This window comes from Propithecus coquereli, unplaced genomic scaffold (assembly GCF_000956105.1).
Source record: "Propithecus coquereli isolate 6110/MARCELLA unplaced genomic scaffold, Pcoq_1.0 Scaffold120, whole genome shotgun sequence".
NCBI lineage: Eukaryota > Metazoa > Chordata > Mammalia > Primates > Indriidae > Propithecus > Propithecus coquereli.
In genome coordinates this window covers 6,717,509-6,734,799 of record NW_012136081.1, presented here as the reverse complement: position 1 = coordinate 6,734,799, position 17,291 = coordinate 6,717,509, and the positions used below count along the sequence as shown (strand labels likewise).

General features: G+C 54.6%; 1 protein-coding gene and 1 long non-coding RNA gene across 6 annotated transcripts in view; one reads left to right on the top strand and one right to left on the bottom strand.

Moving 5' to 3' along the window:
• The window catches only part of SPTBN2 (spectrin, beta, non-erythrocytic 2), a 36,006-nt gene extending 19,538 nt beyond the window's left edge, over positions 1-16,468 (bottom strand). Inside the window, exons 1-9 of one of the 4 annotated variants that reach the window (XM_012665638.1) lie at positions 16,414-16,468; positions 10,288-10,466; positions 5,504-5,655; positions 4,916-5,089; positions 4,045-4,136; positions 3,805-3,885; positions 3,379-3,494; positions 1,423-1,535; positions 1,093-1,280 (exon numbers count right to left, since the gene is read on the bottom strand). In XM_012665638.1, coding sequence (XP_012521092.1) covers positions 1,093-1,280; positions 1,423-1,535; positions 3,379-3,494; positions 3,805-3,885; positions 4,045-4,136; positions 4,916-5,089; positions 5,504-5,655; positions 10,288-10,444 — 1,073 coding nt within the window. In that variant the 5' untranslated portion in view covers positions 10,445-10,466; positions 16,414-16,468. Of the gene's footprint in view, positions 1-1,092; positions 1,281-1,422; positions 1,536-2,207; positions 2,264-3,378; positions 3,495-3,804; positions 3,886-4,044; positions 4,137-4,915; positions 5,090-5,503; positions 5,656-7,747; positions 8,126-10,287; positions 10,467-16,213; positions 16,250-16,413 lie in introns of those variants that run through there. The other 3 variants (XM_012665639.1, XM_012665637.1, XM_012665641.1) reach the window with 3 other exon arrangements.
• Positions 9,768-15,055, top strand: LOC105827451. Of its 2 annotated transcripts, XR_001138364.1 has the most exons (4): positions 9,768-9,810; positions 12,911-13,005; positions 14,143-14,222; positions 14,813-15,055. It is a non-coding gene; the product is annotated as an uncharacterized LOC105827451 (long non-coding RNA). The 2 variants fall into 2 exon arrangements; XR_001138363.1 differs by lacking the exon at positions 9,768-9,810 and having other exon boundaries at positions 12,819-13,005.
• Positions 16,469-17,291: the final 823 nt, after the last annotated feature.

The window sequence follows — 17,291 nt, the reverse complement described above, 5'->3', positions numbered from 1 at the left end:
AGCCACCCAAACCATCCAGAAACCACCCCTCTGCGTGCACGTATTTGATGTCTGTTTCACACGGACGGGGTCAGAGTGCAGCCACAGCTAACATGTATCAAGGACTCGCTCACCGTGAGCTGGGCCCTGCTCCCAGAGCTTTACATGCGTTAACTCGCTTACTTGTCCCTGTTATCTACATTCTCTTACTATTATCTCCATTTTCCAGATGAGAAAACTAAGACAGAGAAAGGCTAAATAAGTTGCCCAACACCCACAGCTGCTAAGTGGCAGAGCCAGGATTTGAACTCAGGCACTTTGAACCTGGACGCTTAGGGCTTGGTTCTCTGCTGTCTACGGGAACTCTTTTGTAACCTGTTTCTTCACTTATTTTTCATGAATATCTTTCCACGTCAATAAATGTATCTTCAATATTATTTTCAGTGGCTGCCCCGCGACTTATTTTTCTTTCGTAAAAGTCACGTTGGTGATCATCCTTGAAGCTACATCTTTGTTTAATGGCCAGAGGAGGAGTTTCTGGGTCAAAGGGCACACCTCAAATCATTTCCTGGAAGCTAAAGGAACAGCTCTTTTCTGGCTAATACTAGTTTGGGGGATGACCTTTATTAACTCCAAAAGAGCTCAATAAACAGAAGTTCTAGCATGTACTGTATAGCATTGCTTGACAGCAATTCCACACTTGAAACAGTTAATCGCTAAAATACGTAGATGACAAGAGCCTCAACAATGGTCAGGTGACCAGCCACACCCTGTGCTGCAGCTGCCACCTGAAGATGCAGTCCCTATCCTGGGGTCGGTCGCTGCAATACCTCAACTTGTAATCTTATCTAAGGGATTGCACCGACTCAACCTACCACAGCAATACTTTCCACAGCATGATTTTTAGAAATGGCTAATCATTCAAAAAGATTATTTTGTAACAACTACGTTGTTTGGATGCTTCTGGTGCTTTAAGCCGGGGAACAAGCCTCCGCTGCATTTATGTGCTGCCAAACTTCCCTCCCGAAAGGCTGCCCTCATTTGGGTTTGCTCTCCCTCGAGCACAGCTCCGGGCAGGCGTGCCTCAGCAGGGTGGGGCCCAGGGACACCTACTTGGGCGGCTTCTCCACGGTGCGGTAGGAATTGAAGGACTGCAGCTGGTTCTGGACCCCGCTCAGGGAGTTGGCCAGCTGCCGGTCATTCAAGGTCACAATCATTTGCTCAATCCACTGAAGCAGCTCTGAGGCCAGGGACTCGTACTTCTCCACCAGGCGCTCTGCCTCCATGGCATGGTCTAGCACCTGCCGGACAGGAGGGATTTGGGGGTCCCACCCACAGGGCTCCGAGCCCAGTCCTGCAGCTCCCCCCGCCCCCCTTTAGGGCAGTAAGAGCCCGGGCCAGCCCTCCTCTGGCCTTTCTGCTACTGCTCCATGGCGGGGGTACCTTGCCAATTCTTTTGCCTTCCACGGCCAAGGCCTTCATCTTGGAGAAGTAGTGGTAGTATGTAGCCACGTACGTGATGATTGATTTCTCATCTGGCTGGTCCACATTCACATCTGAGAAGGAGGACCACTCAGGTCAGGCAGAGATTAGAAACCACCTCTCAGAAGTACACCCACAACTTGAATAGCGTACCCCTAGTCTGGGGCTCTCCTAGTCCTCCAAGGCCGACATCTTTGCAGCCCCTTTTAGACCAAAATGCCAACTCGACCATTTGAATTAAGAGGGCACAAAAACACCTCACTTTTTTTTTTCTTTCTCCTAGAAGTGAGAAGGGCCCTCCAAGCAGAGGACAGACCCCAGAAGCCCAAGGAGGCTTTTACTCAGTGTTCCCAGTGGAAACCAAAATTAGTTGTTTGGAGGAAGAAAAGCAAGAAAAGTCACAGCATTTCCACTTGGGGACGGACCATGGACTTTTAGGCCGGAAAGATGTCTAAGAAGTCAACAGATTCAGGGGCAGGGGGATGGAAGGCATGAACTCAGCAAGCCTCCTGAACCTAAGACGTTCAGAGTGACGGCCCCAGTGAGCCCCGGGCAGCACAACAGGGACAGAGGCCAGCTCTCAACACCGTCTCTGGGCCCAATCACCGCCATTTCTAACCTCAGTCCCAAAGCTCAGCCCAAAGAAGTAAGTGTCCTTTAAGCTGAAGTGACTTCCCCCACATGACCAAGGCTGACCATGACTTGAAATCCCTGGACTCTCTTAATTTAGCCAGACTTTATCCTACCTAAAGGTGTGACTATGACCAGAGGCCTCTTCACCATTTCTGGAAACACACAGGCAGGTGGGAGCCACTGCAGCCCTCTCAGGAAGTCACAGAATACTGAGCTTTACTTCTGTATTCTGCACTCCAGCTGTGCCTCTCGAACACTCTCCAAGGAACACTGTATCTAGCCTGCTTCCATCACTGCGTAGCTGATGTGTGTCATTCTGGACTCAGAAGGCACAGGAGATAGGGCGACAGGGAGATGGAAAACAGGGAGCAAATGGCCAAGACCACAGTGCCCCCAGGGAGTGTAGAAGGAGCACTTCCAACAGGGGAGTCACTTGGTCACTTGCTCCTTCTCTCCTCTCCTTTTCTGGCTGCACCAAGACTGCTCTTGGCTCCCCCAGAGGCAGCCGAGGAGACAGGCTCTGGCACTAGGCTGCCTGAATTCGAATCTCAGCTCCACCAGCCGTATGACCTTGGGCCAGTCACTGACCCTCTACAGGGCCCTGTCTTCTCTTCCGTAAATGAGGATAATGATGGTACAATTTCAAAGGGGTGTTGTGAGGATTAAATTAATCGAAGCATGTCGAGTGCAGAGCCAGGTACAAAATAAAAGCCCAAGGGCTGTTACTGATCCCATCAGCGTTCCAGTTAGAACCACAGGAGCCAACCGGCAGGGTCAGCTGACATCAGCCAGTCCTGGGTGAGACCTCAAGGTCGGGTAGCTTAATTCAGAATCCTAGAATTTTAGAATGAGAAGGGCCCTTAGAGACCTTGCAGACCAATCCTCTCATTTTAGAGATGAGGACCCTGAGCCACAGAGAGGCCGGGAGACTGGTGCTCAGTCACAGAGCTCCTCTGTGCCTGGGCTGAGATACGCCCACAGGCCGGGGCTCCTGCTGGCACAGGGCTGCCTTTCTTCCTGCAGCCTTTTTATTTTAAATTGAGATATACTTTCCATAACTATAGAATTGACCCTTTTAAAGTATGCAATTCGTGGTTTTCAGTATATTCACAAGGTTTGCAACCATCACCACTATCTAATTCCATAACATTTTTATCTCCCACCCTAAGAATCCCCCATACCTATTGGCAGTTACTCCCTGTCCTCCCCTGCCCTGGCCCCTGGCAACCACTGGTCCACCTTCTGTCTCTGTCCTACCACCTCTTCACAGAGCTCTGCCCCCACCTTCAGGGTCCAGCAGCTTGGTCAGTCCCAGCTCCTTCTCGGCCAGGTTGAACGCGTTCTGCAGATTGTAGTGTGCGTTACACTTCTTCAGGGACTCAAAATCCAGCAGGTCTGGCCTGGGTGGGGAGGGAAGGCAGAAGGCGTTGAAAGCACTTGAGGCTAAAGGGGAAGAGCAGACCCACTGCAACCTGTCCCTAAGCCACCGACTCGATTTTGTCCAGCAGCAGACATGCCACCCGCCCACCCCACCCTTGCTCCCATCCAGGTTCTCTGTGCAGCACGGCACCCGCACACTCTGCTCTGCTCCACGCTCATTCCTTACAACTGCTGTGTAGCTCGTCTCATGTCTTTGGCCACATGTGTGCGCACCCTGGGTCCTTAACCAGCCCTGCACCCCTGACGCGCCTGCAAGCCCCATCTCCTCACCGGTGTTTATGCACAATGGCGTTGAAGGCCAGTCCATCTCTCCAGCTGGTGGTGAAGTTGTGCACATTGACGTTGGGATACCTATACACAGAGACCAGGGAAAACAGTGAGTAGGGCCAAGCCCCGGCCTGTGACTCAGGGACAGTCACCAGCTCATGGTTCCCGGCGCCCCGTCCTTCCTTTACTGCACAGCCTCGGGGCAGCCGACCCTCCAGGGCCACGCTCCGGGGGCATCCTCACCCCGCAGTCTTCATCTGGCACCACAGCAGCAGGGCATCCTTGGCTGACTTCTTCTCCTTGTTGTCTTCTGTCTCCACACTGATGTCTTGGATCTAAGAAGGAAGCAAGCAGGGTCCTCACCCCCTGGACAAGGGCTCCTTGTGTTATCAGAGACTTAGATAAACATCAGGAAGTTGCTCTTTAGACTGCTGCAATAGGGGTTATCAGACAGAGCCTGGGGCCTTTCCAACCTGGGCTAGTAGCCAAGAAACACTGGCCCCAAGAGATTTGAGGCAGCAGATTGGGACAGGCCACCGGAAGAATGGAAGTGGCCCCGAGCTCCTCCAGGTGGGGACGGCAGGTGGGTGAGCGAACACTTTCTGAGAGCTGGCTTGCAAAGGTGAAACTGATGGAGCTCTGTTTAGGGCCAGAAGGAGCAAAAGGTTACCCCAGGGAGGAAGGGGATGATGAGGAACCTTGAGATAGCATTTGAACACTGGAGCATGAGAAGGCGCAGGGTGACTGTTATCCTGAGGGAGGCAGAGGAGTGGGGCCAGGACCAGACCCCTCATGTACTCCCGAACTCCCTGTGGTGAAGGACCAGTTTATAAAACTTCCAGTCCCTCGTGGACCAGTCCTACTGCAGGTGACCAGGCCACAGACCAGGCCACAGGGAATTTGCAGCAGTAGTGTGACAACACCCAAACTGGTTTTTACCCTGTTTAATGAGGCGAGTCCACTGATCTGGTGCTTGGATATTGCTGCAATGGAAAACTGCTATATAAGGTTCTAGACTCTGTTTTTGTATTTATGGTGTCACAGGCCAGCAGAACAGTCTGTGGTGCGGAACTGGTACATGAACCACACCCTGAGTCACCGTGTGCTGGGGTACCTGGAATCGAAGGATGATAGTCCAGACCAGCCCGAGGGTCAGGCGGTGGTTTCCGTCCACGATGTCATGGGAACCCATGTTTTCCAAGTGCACTTTCTGCTCCTTTAGGAACTGCAGCGCTTTGTCCACGTTCTCTAGGCAGTGGATCCGCATGCGACCCTTTGTGGGCTTCGGCTGTGAAGGGACAGGCCACAACGGCATGGGACCATGGGTCTCTCCTTTCTACCCAGCCTTCCCAGGGCCCTGCTTTGCACACTTTCCCCATGACCTCCCTCAGCAACACAGGGACAGCCCCAAGGCTGAGGTTACCGATGAGGCTTGGGCAGATTAAGATTCCCAAGGGAATTAAGTGCACCCACAGTGGGCGGGAAAAGAAATGTTTTCAATGGGGCCACTGTTCCTGTCTCCACGCAGCAATGCTCCTGTGTAATCCACGCAGCACAGCCCTCACAATGAGCCCGTCCTCTGAGCAGAGGGAGCCACTGCCTTCTGTCCTGTGCTGTCACTCTCTCTGAGGGCCATTCCTCCAGCTAGTCCCCTTGGCCACTGTTTCTGAGGCTTCTTCTTCCCTCCAAGACCACAGCTCACCAGTGTCTCTCCCGAGAGCACCTCGAGGAGCCTCAGGAGGTTGCGTCCATCCCGGAGGTCGCTGTACAGGTCTCCTACCCGGCATGTCACCCGGGCCAGGTGCGAGTTCACCCACTTGGTGAAGGTTTTCTTCTGCACAGCTTCTCGCTCATCTGCGACAGCAACATGGGGTCATTTCTGTCCTTTAAGTACAGCGCGCCCGCTTCTAAACACCATTGCTGGGTGGGGGTGTCTGAGAGATGGGAAGTGAGGTCTGGGGAGGAGGAGGGGAAGGAAGATGGCCAAGAGGAAAACCCATAACTTAAAAAGCCGGGAAATAAAGAAATTGAAATGAGCTCATAAGCAAGGTAAAGAACAAAAATGAGAGACAGAAAACAGGCTTCAGAAGGAAAGGATGAAAGACACGGGGAAGTACGGGACATGCAGAAGTTACTTCATCCACCAGAGCCCCGGTCCCCACTGTAAAATGGGCACGTTGCTTTCTCTTCAACAGGCCTCTGTGTTGACTAAATGAGACACTGTGGATAAAACACATAGTTGGCACCTGGCACAAAATGGCTCCTGGTGAATGGCTGTTACAGAGGCGCCCTCTGACCCCAGGGCGAGACAGAGAGTTGCTCAGGACCGGTAGGAGGTACGGCTGCTCTCTTTCGGGTGTGGACAAAGGAGAGGGCGTGCACTGAAATTACAGCAGCGGCTCTTCCTAGCGGTCATTAAGACTTGACAGTATAGAGGCCGCCGGCCTCCCGCGTTAGTTCGCTGTTCTCGGACAGTGTGAAGAAAGGATGGGCTGCACTCTGCTTCTGGGGTGGGCGCCTTCAGTGGGCTGAATGCAGACGCAGTTCCAGGACCCAAACATCCCAACGCTAAGAAAAACAAGAGCCTGAAAGTTGGGTCTGGGAAAACAGTGAGCCCAGGAAACAGCAGGGGGCGGGGGAGCCAGGCGGAGTCAGATGTCAATCTCCACAAAAGTTAGGAAATGCCCTGCGGCCTGGTCCACAGGGGGAGCTACTCAAGAGGCCATGCTGTTAGGTTCCACAGAAAAATAAAAATTAGAAATTTCACAGATGAAGAAGTGGAGGAAAAGGCTCAAGCCATCAGTGCCCTGGTCGGTAGGATTTCTGCCAGTTCCCACAGGGAGCCCAGGTTAAGGACCCCGTGCAAGCGGTCAGGGCCTGAAGAGTCACTTTTATTTCCGTCTCAGCACCAGCATCTCAGAAACCGAAAGCCTCATGCCTCAATCTCACATTCCTGTGCACCTACCTCGCCCATGAGCCGGCAACACACCCACATGCGTTCCGTCTCTTACCTCCAACCCCTGTGCCTGCGCCAGACCGGGGTCCTAATCACAGCGTGGGACGGTCCCATGTTCTGTAGCACCTGTGGAACCAGGGGTGTCCCCGGGCCTCCTTTCAGGGTCTACAGGCCCTGCCTGAGCTGGGGCTGGCCCGGATGACAGGCCACTGCTGCACTGGGGGACTGCCCTGACAGCAGGCACGCTGGGCGCGGCCACTTCGCACACAGGTGGAATACAAGGGGAAGACACAGAATAGTGGCAGCTGGGAGACAAATGGGCAAAGCCAAGTCCCAGAGACAGAGTGTAACGTCACAAAACTCCCACAACATCCCTAAACCCTTACACACACACACACCACAAAACAGCGACTGCCAGAAATACAGTTAAATATTTGTGCCAGGATGAACACGGGCCTGCTCCGACGTCCACCTGAGCCTACTTGCACAAGCCCTCTCCTTTGACACACTCTCCCGGTTTCCACACACACACGCTGCCTTCTCACACACTCGGCCCACTCAGGACCCCTGGGTGCTTCGGCCTCCGGCTCCCTCGCCTTCTCCTTCCCTAACTGTCCCATCACCAGACCCACGGAAAGGGCGCTGCCTTGGTGGGACTGCTGTGGCCTCCCTAGCAGCTGACGTGGAGCTCCACACTCCCTCCGTGGCCGGGCACCTCCGCCCCACGCAGCACCCAGCGGGCGCCTCGCGCTCACTCACCCACGCTGTCACACCCAGTCACCGTCAGGGGGTCCAAACCTTTCCCAATTCCCCCAACATCTGTGTATTTTCTGGCTACTTGCAATTATTCCCTCTAAACCCCGTCACGTTGCCTCCCGACACAAACACCTGAATCATGGAAAAGTGTCCTGCTCCGGGTGCTTTGCTCTGGCCGCTCTCCCCCACCTGGGTCCCCTCTGGCTGCCCCCACGGGGCTCCCCTCTGCCTCACCTTGGAGCTGCTTGAAGCGTCCTTCCAGCACGCTGGCGTACAGAGAGGGGTTGATGAAGGCGGCTGGCGAGAGCAGGAGGCCCCCGGGGTTCTGAGACCCCTCCAGCGCCTCATAGTAAAACTCGCCGGCCCCCTGCAGGCCGTTCCCGTGCACCCTGCCCACGCCGTTCCCATTCATGGTGCCCGCCCGCCGCCTGCTACAGAGCCCGCGGCCCAGAGTCCATGCTCCCGCGCCGGGCGCGCGGCCAGTCTCTGCCCCACTGGGGGTCCGGGGGACTCTAGGACGGTAGGAGTTTCAAGGAGAGGGAAAAAAGAGTTACGGGGTGTCTGACCACCTGGGATGAGCAAGCGGGCACACCTGGCTGTGGCGAGAGGAGACAGAAGCAGCTCTAGACAAACAGGTCGGACAGTGTCGGGGGAGGGGTGGGAGGCGGAGCGCGGCCGGCGGGGGCAGGGCCCGGCCCTGCGGGGGCGGAGGCAAGAACTGCCAGCGCCTTCAGACCCGCCCATCAGGCCCCTAGTTGCCTAAGAATACAGGAGACCGGGAGGGGCCCCCAAAACAAAGTCTTGCTTCCCAAAGTTTGCAGGCTCTGCAAGGATGGCCGCTCTTGGGGTGACTCTGGGAGGTCCTTCTCCAGGACGTGGGCAGGCTTTGATCCCCAGCTCAGAAACAGAGAAAGAAGAAGATCCTCCAAGAGGCAAAGCCAGGCACTGTGCTAGGTGTTTGCTTTTGTTCCCTCATCTGTGGAACAGGCATTTATTGTCCTGGACATTTGTTTGGTACCATCACCTCCAGCGCCAGCAGGGCCCTCCTCAGTCAGGCCCCAGAAACACCCCCATGCCGGGCACATCTCCCAGATGCCATTCCTAGCTCTTGCTGGGCTTCAGCTTTTGTCACTTGCAGCCTACACTTCATTCGTTCGCTATTTATTTGGTAATACTGGTCTGAGGCGCAGGGCTAGGCAATGCCCATGCAGGGACGCCTCTGCAGGACAGCCCAGTGTAGTGCTGGAGACAAACGAGAGCACGGAGTGACACATGTGTGCATAGACATGGTGGCAGTCCTGGGTGGCATGTGTCATATCTGTGCAGGTATGGTGACAGTCCTGTTCAGACATGGTGACAGTTTTGGATGGCATGTGGCATGTGTACAAAATGGTGACAGTCCTGGGTGGCATGTGTCACATCTGCACATACTGGCGACAGGTCTGGGTGGCACATGTACACACACAAATATCATGACAGTTCTATAGGCTACGTGAATCCAAAACCAGGGTACCAGGAAACCTTCCCCAAAGAGATGACATTCTCCATAACCCACATCTTCTCTCTTCTCTGGTCTACAGAGGCACTGACGTATTTCTCAAGACAGCCTGAAGATCCAACTGGAAGGACAGCAGCCCCGGAGAAAATGAGAAGGGGTCACCAAAAGCTATGGCCACCACATGGGGGTCCTCGAAATGGTGCCGAGTTGGCTCAAAAGAATTATTTGGGGAGTGTTTGAAAAGCCCTGAGTTCTGGATCATATGTTTAAAGATTCTAATTCACTATGTCCTGGGAGGGGATTGGGAACCTGCATCTGTAAAATAAGGTCCCTGGGTGATCCTGTAAAACATGTGGCCAGGTTCAGGAACCTCCCCTCTGAAACTCTTTTTCCAGGGGCCAACCCCACCCCCACTGGGAGCACCACCTCTCCTCAGGTGGGAGTAGCCGGGACCTCTCCCACTGAACTGGGCAGGGCGGCCTGCGGGTCAGTGGCAATGACAAGGGTGGGATGCAAGAGCAAAGCCAGACAGGATGGGTGGCCTTGGGGTGTGTGGGTGACTCAGCCCCACGCCAGCCGCTGGTGGTGTCAGGTGGCAGCCGCACTCTGATTGCCATGACAACTCCTCCCCCGAACGCAGGGAGGCTGTCGGACGGGTTTGTTTGTGCTCAGAGGAGCCGAAGGGGAGAGCCCTGGCTGCAGGGAGGGGCAGCGGCTGAGGCAGGCGGAGAACGAACCCGGGAGAATGGGCGGCTGTGGAAACCGGCTGCGGGCGGAGGGAACCTGCTTCAGGGAACAGGTAGATGAAATAATGGGAGTGACAGGCGGCAAGTGGAAGGAACAGGTGGGGAGGGAGCGGTGAGCATAATGGACAGGCAGGGAGAACAGGTGTGGGAAACAGCAATGGAAATCAAGCAAGGCACACAGGGGATGGAAGTTGAGGGAGAGGTGGGTGGAGACAGAAGTGACAGCAACAGTAAGTGCAAAAGGATGAAGGGACGTGACTCAGGGCTGAGGCCAGAGAAGGAAGCTGTTTTAGCCATCTGAGCCAGTCCAGGGGTCATTTCGGCTTCTCTATGCTTGGGGAGAGGGGCTGGAGAATGTTCTGGATTGCATGAAGTTTGTTCTTGAGGCTGGATTTGGGGACCAGGGGCTTGACAGGGTGCTGTGGGTCTCCCACTTTAGTGCAGCCACTTAGAAAGTTAGTCTTCCCAGAAAGTCACAGGGCTCTTCACAAGCCTCCTCTGCATCTCCCTTGGCCCTCCCCTGACCTCACCTGCCAGAGCCTTAATGCGAGACCTCTCAAAGAGGCGGGCCGAGCTGCTGTCATTGTCCCAGTCTGAGTCCGGCAGGTCCCAGCGGTTGTTGATGTCGCTGTACTGGCCCTGGATCTCTAAGCTGTCAAAGTCCGTGGGCGACAGAGTGCTGCTCATGGTGGTGGGTGGCTTTCTGCTCCTGCAAGGAGAATGTGGCTGGTGAGGGGCGTCTAGGGGCCACCAAGTCCTCCACTCACCAGGTCCTTCTATCTTCCTGCCCTCACTCTGCTCTGTTCTCCTTGTGGCCAGAGGTTGTGGTTGTTTTGGGGGGTTTTTTGTCAGTGTAAATCAGCCCCCAGTGGGAAGGGGGAAGCCACCGTGGGGAAGCCAAGGGACAGGAATACAACAGAAGCACACAGAAGAAAGAGAAATTCTGCCAGTGGCCTGATTTCTGCTGGAGCTTCCATATCAACTCTTCCCTGGGTCTCCAGCCTGCCCTCCTCCATAATCACATCATTATCCAGCTGTTAGAGGTGGCTGATCATCTGCAGAGAGGGGAACTGCTTGCTGCAATACTCCGAAACCAGTAAATTTATGGAAACAGTTTACCTTATAAGTTATATAATGTCTTTCCTACCTATTTATATACCTAACATAAGCAGGTACTCAACAAATACTTGTTGAATACCTGGCATAGAAAAAAAATAGGAGCACATGGAGTGATGCAGGAGGGCAGCCATGTCTCAGCAACTGGGGACAGGGAAGTGGGGTGGGGGCTGAAAGGGTGGCCGCTGGGCACTTCAAGACAGGAGTGTGTAGCCCAAGGCAATGGAGGCAGCAGACACTGGCCCCCTCGGGCAATAATGAGCAGAAATTGGTGTTCTTTCATTGCCCAGTTCGACAAGCTGTTCCGAGCCCCTACTCAGCCCAGACGGCCTCCTATACCTTGTAGGCAATTTGAGATGAAAAGACCCGGATTCTGCTCTTGAGCTAAAACAAATCTCATACACCAGGAAGACTGATGTGCTATGAGGCAAGTATGGATAAAGGGCCCAGGAGCTAAAAGGGGGACACGGTACGGTTCTCTGCCCTTTGTTTCTCTCTGTTTGCTACGAGGAATATTTAGTAAGTGCTCAACACATGTCAGCTGTGATGTGGCCCTGCCATTTACATGCATTGCCTCAACACATCCCCGCTATGGGGTTAGGGTCGACCGTTGTCCCCATTTCATAAATTTCATAGATGAGGAAGCTGCACCGAAGAAGTTAAACCGCTGGTTCAAGGTTACACAGCTGGAAGGAGCAGCACTGGGTTTTGAAGTAAAGCCCGTTTGGACTCTGGCAGACAAGTTCTTAATCACAGCCTCTCAGAGAACATGTACAAGTTCCTTGACCATCCTGGAGCCCTTTCGTGCTCCCCTGGAGGGATCCGCACCCAGTGCTCCCTTCTAGGGCCCGAGCTGAGGAAATACGGACCATGTACACTTGCCAGCACTACTTAGGACTCCAAGTTACGCAAACACACTCTGTCATCGAACTAACAAATAAGGTTCAGATTAGCTGCTGGGGATTTGGAAAACCTCTACCATCCAAAGTTCTTGTGTAATTCAGCATTCAGCAGCCATTCAAGGGAATGGGAGGCAGGGGTGGAGCTGGGTCTGTAACTTTTATAAAACCCCAAATTCTGCTTTTCTCATTTTCCCAGTACCCCTCAAATACAAAGACATTTTAATCCTGAGCACTACTCCCTAGGGCCAGGGCTGTGATCTTGGCAGTTTCTGGTTCTGGAAAGGAAGAAGGTGTGATGAGCTTCTTGTGTGGTTTGGGCAAGGAAGAAGGGATGCGTGGTGAGACCCAGGTAGGCAGGGAGGCGTGTTCCCATGGGCACACAAAGGCAGAACTCAGCTTCTCTCATTAACTGGTTCCGTGAAGCTGAACCTGACCAGCTTGAAGGCCAGGGTTGTCCACCCCTACCCTTTCTCCCAAAGAAAAAAATGCACACAAAGATTTTCCTGGGAATAGCATTAATGAGATGCAAGGGAGCTAAGGTGTAAGGTTCCTAGATTTGGGCTTTTATTCCCTGTAGTAGGAAAGGGAGCTTAATTTCCACTAGGCCTAGGACTCCTTTCTTGTTCAAAATCCACCATTTCCCCCAACAGATTCTCTGAATTTGTTCTGTAAATATTTACATAAAAATAAATTCTAGGGCAGAGTTGAATCACTCTGAGCAAAGAGTGCTGTGGGCAAGGCATGACCGTAAGTAAAGTTACCTAATACTCTCAGCTGCTAGACGGAAAAGCAGTCTGTGCCTCAGGACCAAGTCTAATTCCACTTGTCTCTGCCCTTCAGATTAGGGCGTCCTAACCAGCAGCCACACTCTTGCTTAGCTCTGGGATTGACATTTCCAGCACTCAAACTTCCTGTACTTCCTTTATTTTCCTCAGTAAAACTCCTACGTCCAATGTCCCCTGACCTTTGGTTCCATGACCCCTTTTTCTTTTACTAGGAGTCACAAACCTACTAAGGCCAGCCCCCAGGAGTGTTTTCTTTGGCCAACAAGCTGTTTTACAATAACTGCTTTTGGATGGGCCTGCGCTTCCTATTTCTCTACAGGCCCCACCATTCCCTTTCGTCTCCTACCCAGCCACTTCACATGTCTACGTTACCTGCCAGGCCCCTGAAGACCTCTGAGGTTTTCAAACCCTGCGTTATACCTTGGACTCCACACAGAGCAGAAAGGTAAGGCAGCCAACCGTCTGACCCTGCCCCCCAACTACTGTATCCCTGAGGCCCCCATAAGTTACACAGAACCCAAATATGTACTGCTTTGGCTTCTTTTTGGTGATCCACCTGGGGTCCAGGCATGGGATTCAGACCTTCCAGGGAGGTCCAGCCGTTAGAACCTCTCTGTGGAATCCTATAATTCCTGGGAGAAAGCATGGAGCTGGAACCTCCCCCTCCCCTAAATAAAATTCAGCCATTTAAATGCTGTTCTCACCGAATCAAGTTTGAGGCATATATGATATGCGTCCTGAGTTTCCAGGGATGCTGTGATATAGATAAGGAACCCAGATGGCACGTCTGTCCTTAAATCACAGACGTGGCCCCATAGGGCCATGATGTCATGATTCCAGGGGCTTTATTCCCATAGACTTCCATGTGAGTGGTGCTGACCATGGTCAGCACTGTGTCCTGTGCTTTGGTTTCCAAGCATTCCGGCTCTGCAGTTCCCTGGCCTTTTGGACAATATGCTGCGTTCTCCGTCTGTGTTCCCTGACGCCACCTCCAGATTCCTACCGTTTTGTATTTGAGTTTCTCCTACATAGATCCTGCCCTGGTTCCTTTTCACTGAGCAGATCACTGCTCACCTATGACCTGGGTCTCCGTGCTCACACTTCCTTAGTCTACCAGCAGCCTCCCAGCAAGTCTCCAGCCTCATGACTCCCGTCTCTCTCGATGCTGGAGAATCCTCAACCTTATTCTCCTCCGTGGATTCCTGAAGTATGGCAATAGGGTGGCGCGGTAGCTAATCCAGATTACAGTTTCACCACTACCTTATTCTTAGCCACTGACCTCAAGGCCAGGCCCAAGTAGCTTACAGAGTCAGTGCCAGAATAATGCCAACCCCACAAGCTGCAGGCCTGGGGTCCCACCATAATCTACACCCAAGTGCTGCCCAAGCACTGCCGGATGGGGACTCAGCTCAGCCACGTGCCATGCTGTGCTGATCCCCAAGGGCAGCTGCCCCCCTCCCCTTTCCTCCGTTTTAGCTGGGTAATAAGCTAGAAATCCTATCCCCCAGGCTAGAGGCTGTCTTGTACCCTGATTCCTCCTCTCACCACATCCTGCCCCTGATTAATTCTTTTCCTCCCTCAGAGAGAGTCGATCATGCCCTCCTCTGTGCTCCCACGGCACTTCGGCAGCAGCTAGTATTGCACTTATCGCATCGTATTAAGGTTAGCTGTTTATGTGTCTCTCTGCCCGCTCCACTTTTAACTCATTGAGGACAAGGGCTGTGTCTTACTCCTTTTTGTGTTTTCTGGGCCCAGTACAATAGGTATTCAATAAAGAGATACTGAGTGAATTGACCATAATTCATTTTTTGGCTGTCAAATTAATATCTTTCTTAGGGCTAAAGAGAAGCTCAAGGAAAGAATGAAAATGGGGGCAAAAAAGACCTGCTCCTGAGCTGGGGTACTTTTGAAGTTGAGCTCTAGAGCTCAGGACCAGAAATTCTTAAACTTGCATGAATCACAGTGACCTGGAGGGCTGTTAAATCAAAGATCACTGAGCCCTGTCCCCAGAGTTCGATTTAGTAGCTCTGGGGTGGTGTCTGGGAATTTGCATTTCTAACCCATTCCCAGGTGACACTAAAGCCACTGGTCTGGGGACTACACTTTGAGGGCCACCACTGTCCAAAGATGAGAAGCATATGGAATTGGTTACAGGAGCTATGAGGACTGATAAGACACAGGTTTCAGGGGTGAGTGTGACCCTGGGTTACCTTCTAGGTTTATGATTAAACTTAAATATCACTTGTCCTCAGGAGCCTCAGGTGATGACGGAGGAAGATGAAGGTGGAGTGGGCACTAGAGCTAATGAAAGAAACAGAGCTGATGCCCCAGAACAGTGAATCGCAGCTGATGGAAGATGTTGGGGCTGGAGAAGCTACGGGAAGACAGAGCTGAATAAATGACAGCAGGATGAAAGACAGATTAGAAGAAATGGGGACTTTGGCAAAGTAAAAATCTTACTTGCCTCAAAGTATAAATGGGTGGACTAGCGGAGAGATAAAAAGAAAAAGAAATCACAAATAAACTCAGAGCTCCTAGGAAGGCAAGAGAAAGATGCTCCCAGGGCAGAGAACAGGAGAAGGCAGGAAAAACAAAACCCCAACCAAGGCTCCGGCTATGTTCCTGATAAAGCACAGGACTCCCCTCCAAGGAATTTAGGAACAGGGCTGAAGAGGTGGATGAATTTTCCATTCTCTGCTTTAGAAACCTTCTCTTAGGGCAGAATTATTCTGACTAATTTTCACTGCCTTGCTACCTGACTTCCACCAGCCTAGGGTTACATCAGTTTCTCCCAAGGACAACTCTAAACTCCATCTTACTTTCTCTTTGCCTAATTCTTTGCTCTTCTGAATATGCCAAGAGGTTGCCCCACACCTCAAGCTAAGACACAGATTTGGAACTCACTCTGTCCTCCTCACCCTCAAGGAAACCAGGTTTGTGGATACCCTACCCCTGCCTGCACCCTCCCAGCTCTCCGCGCTGGAACTGTGGCTGTCCCGGAGTGGGCAGGCAGCCGAGAAACAGCCCACGTACGACACGCGGCGGGCTAAGCAGCGGCAAGCCTGCATGTCAGACGTGCAGCGTCATGGGGTTAACGGGGTAAAGCCGTTCCGAGGCGGAGCGGATGGTAAATACCAACTGTGCCGCCGGAGTTGGAACAGACACCCTACGAGCAGGCAGGAGTAGGCCTCGCTCCACAGGGGCGGACTCCACAGCCCGGTACACGTCCGGGCCACGGAAACACCTTACACAACGCCACCCGGCGCCCGGAGGGTCTTGGTTCACCCTCTGCCGGAGGTACGGCCACCACAGCCGAGCGCGTCTGCCTCTCGCACACACGAGGGAGCGGAAGGGACGGCGCGGCGCGGGCTACCGGAGGCGAGGGGAAGCCCACGCGGCTGCAGAGAGCTCCCAACGCGCTTGCAGGGGCCCGGCCGAAACAGCCGAGCGCGTCCCCAGCACCGGGACCGGCGCCGGCGGGTCCGCCGCGCAGCCCCAGCGACGCCACGGCCGGCGCTGTCAGACAGGCTCCCAGCCCGCGAGACCCGATCCGTCACGGCGCTTGTCAGCCCAACTCTTCCAGACTCTTCTCTCGGCCCCAGGAAGGCCCGCCTCCCCCAAGCCTCGACCCCCCACGGCCCTCACACTGGTACCTGGGAGGCTGGCACAGGACTCTCTCCACGCTGTCCCCGGGACCCGGTGGGAGCGAGGGCCGGGCGCCGCATCCTCCCTCTCCGGCTCACCCCGGCGGGCCCGGCCCCGACCCCGACCCCGACCCGGCGCCCGCACGCGGCTGCACAAAGCGCGCCGCCCAGCCGGCCGGGACAAAGCGGGCGGGGGCGCCGGCACCTACCTCGGTGCGGAGCGCCGGCCCGGCAGGCGGGAGCGCGGCAAGCGGGGGCGCACTGGTCGTCGCCGCGCCCGCAGCCCGGCAGTGAGGGGCGGTTGCGGGCGGCGGCGGGTGGCCGGGCGGCGGCGGGGCGCGTGGCGGCGGCGCGCGGGCGCGAGCGGCGGGACTGCGGCGCCGCGGAAGGAGGACAATAGCCTCCCCCTGCCACAGGCCGCCGGCTCCCGCGGGAGGCCGGGGACCATCTGGAGCCGGCGGCCCCGCGGGGCTCGGGGCGGGGCCTGCGTCACCCCTTCTCCGCCTGGCGCCATGGCAACCGCGGCCCCTCTCGGCTCTCCCCACAGCTCCCGGGGCCGGGGTCGCTGACATTCCCCGGGGCGAACGCGGCGGCAGCTCCGCGGCCCGCTCCCGACCCCCCACCACCTGCAGTGTGGCTTCCCACCATAACCCCGCCTTCCGGTCCTCACTAGCCCCGGGTCACCCCTTGGGCGCCTGGATGTACCCCCACAGCTTGCGGGGCTCGGTCTCCCTAGTCTGGACACCTCACCTTTGTCCACCTTTTCGTCCAAAATCTGTATCCCCGAGACACGCAATCCTTCCTTTAATGGCACTCACCGCCGAAAACGTTTCCCGAGGTTCAGCCTCTGTTTTCCTTTTCAAGATTTCCTCTTCAGGCACCTCCAGTCCCTCTCCCTTAAGCGTTTCTCTCATCCGTCCCCTCGCTCTCCGGGCCTCCTCCAGGCAGGTGGGCTGGTTCTCTTTCCCGAAGCGTCTCCATGGTACATGTGCAGATTCGCCGTCTCACAAACCAGATTCTCAGCTCCTCTCATTTATCAACCAGGAGAATTCCGGCCTAGTCACTGTCTTGAGGGGGGTGGGGGCGG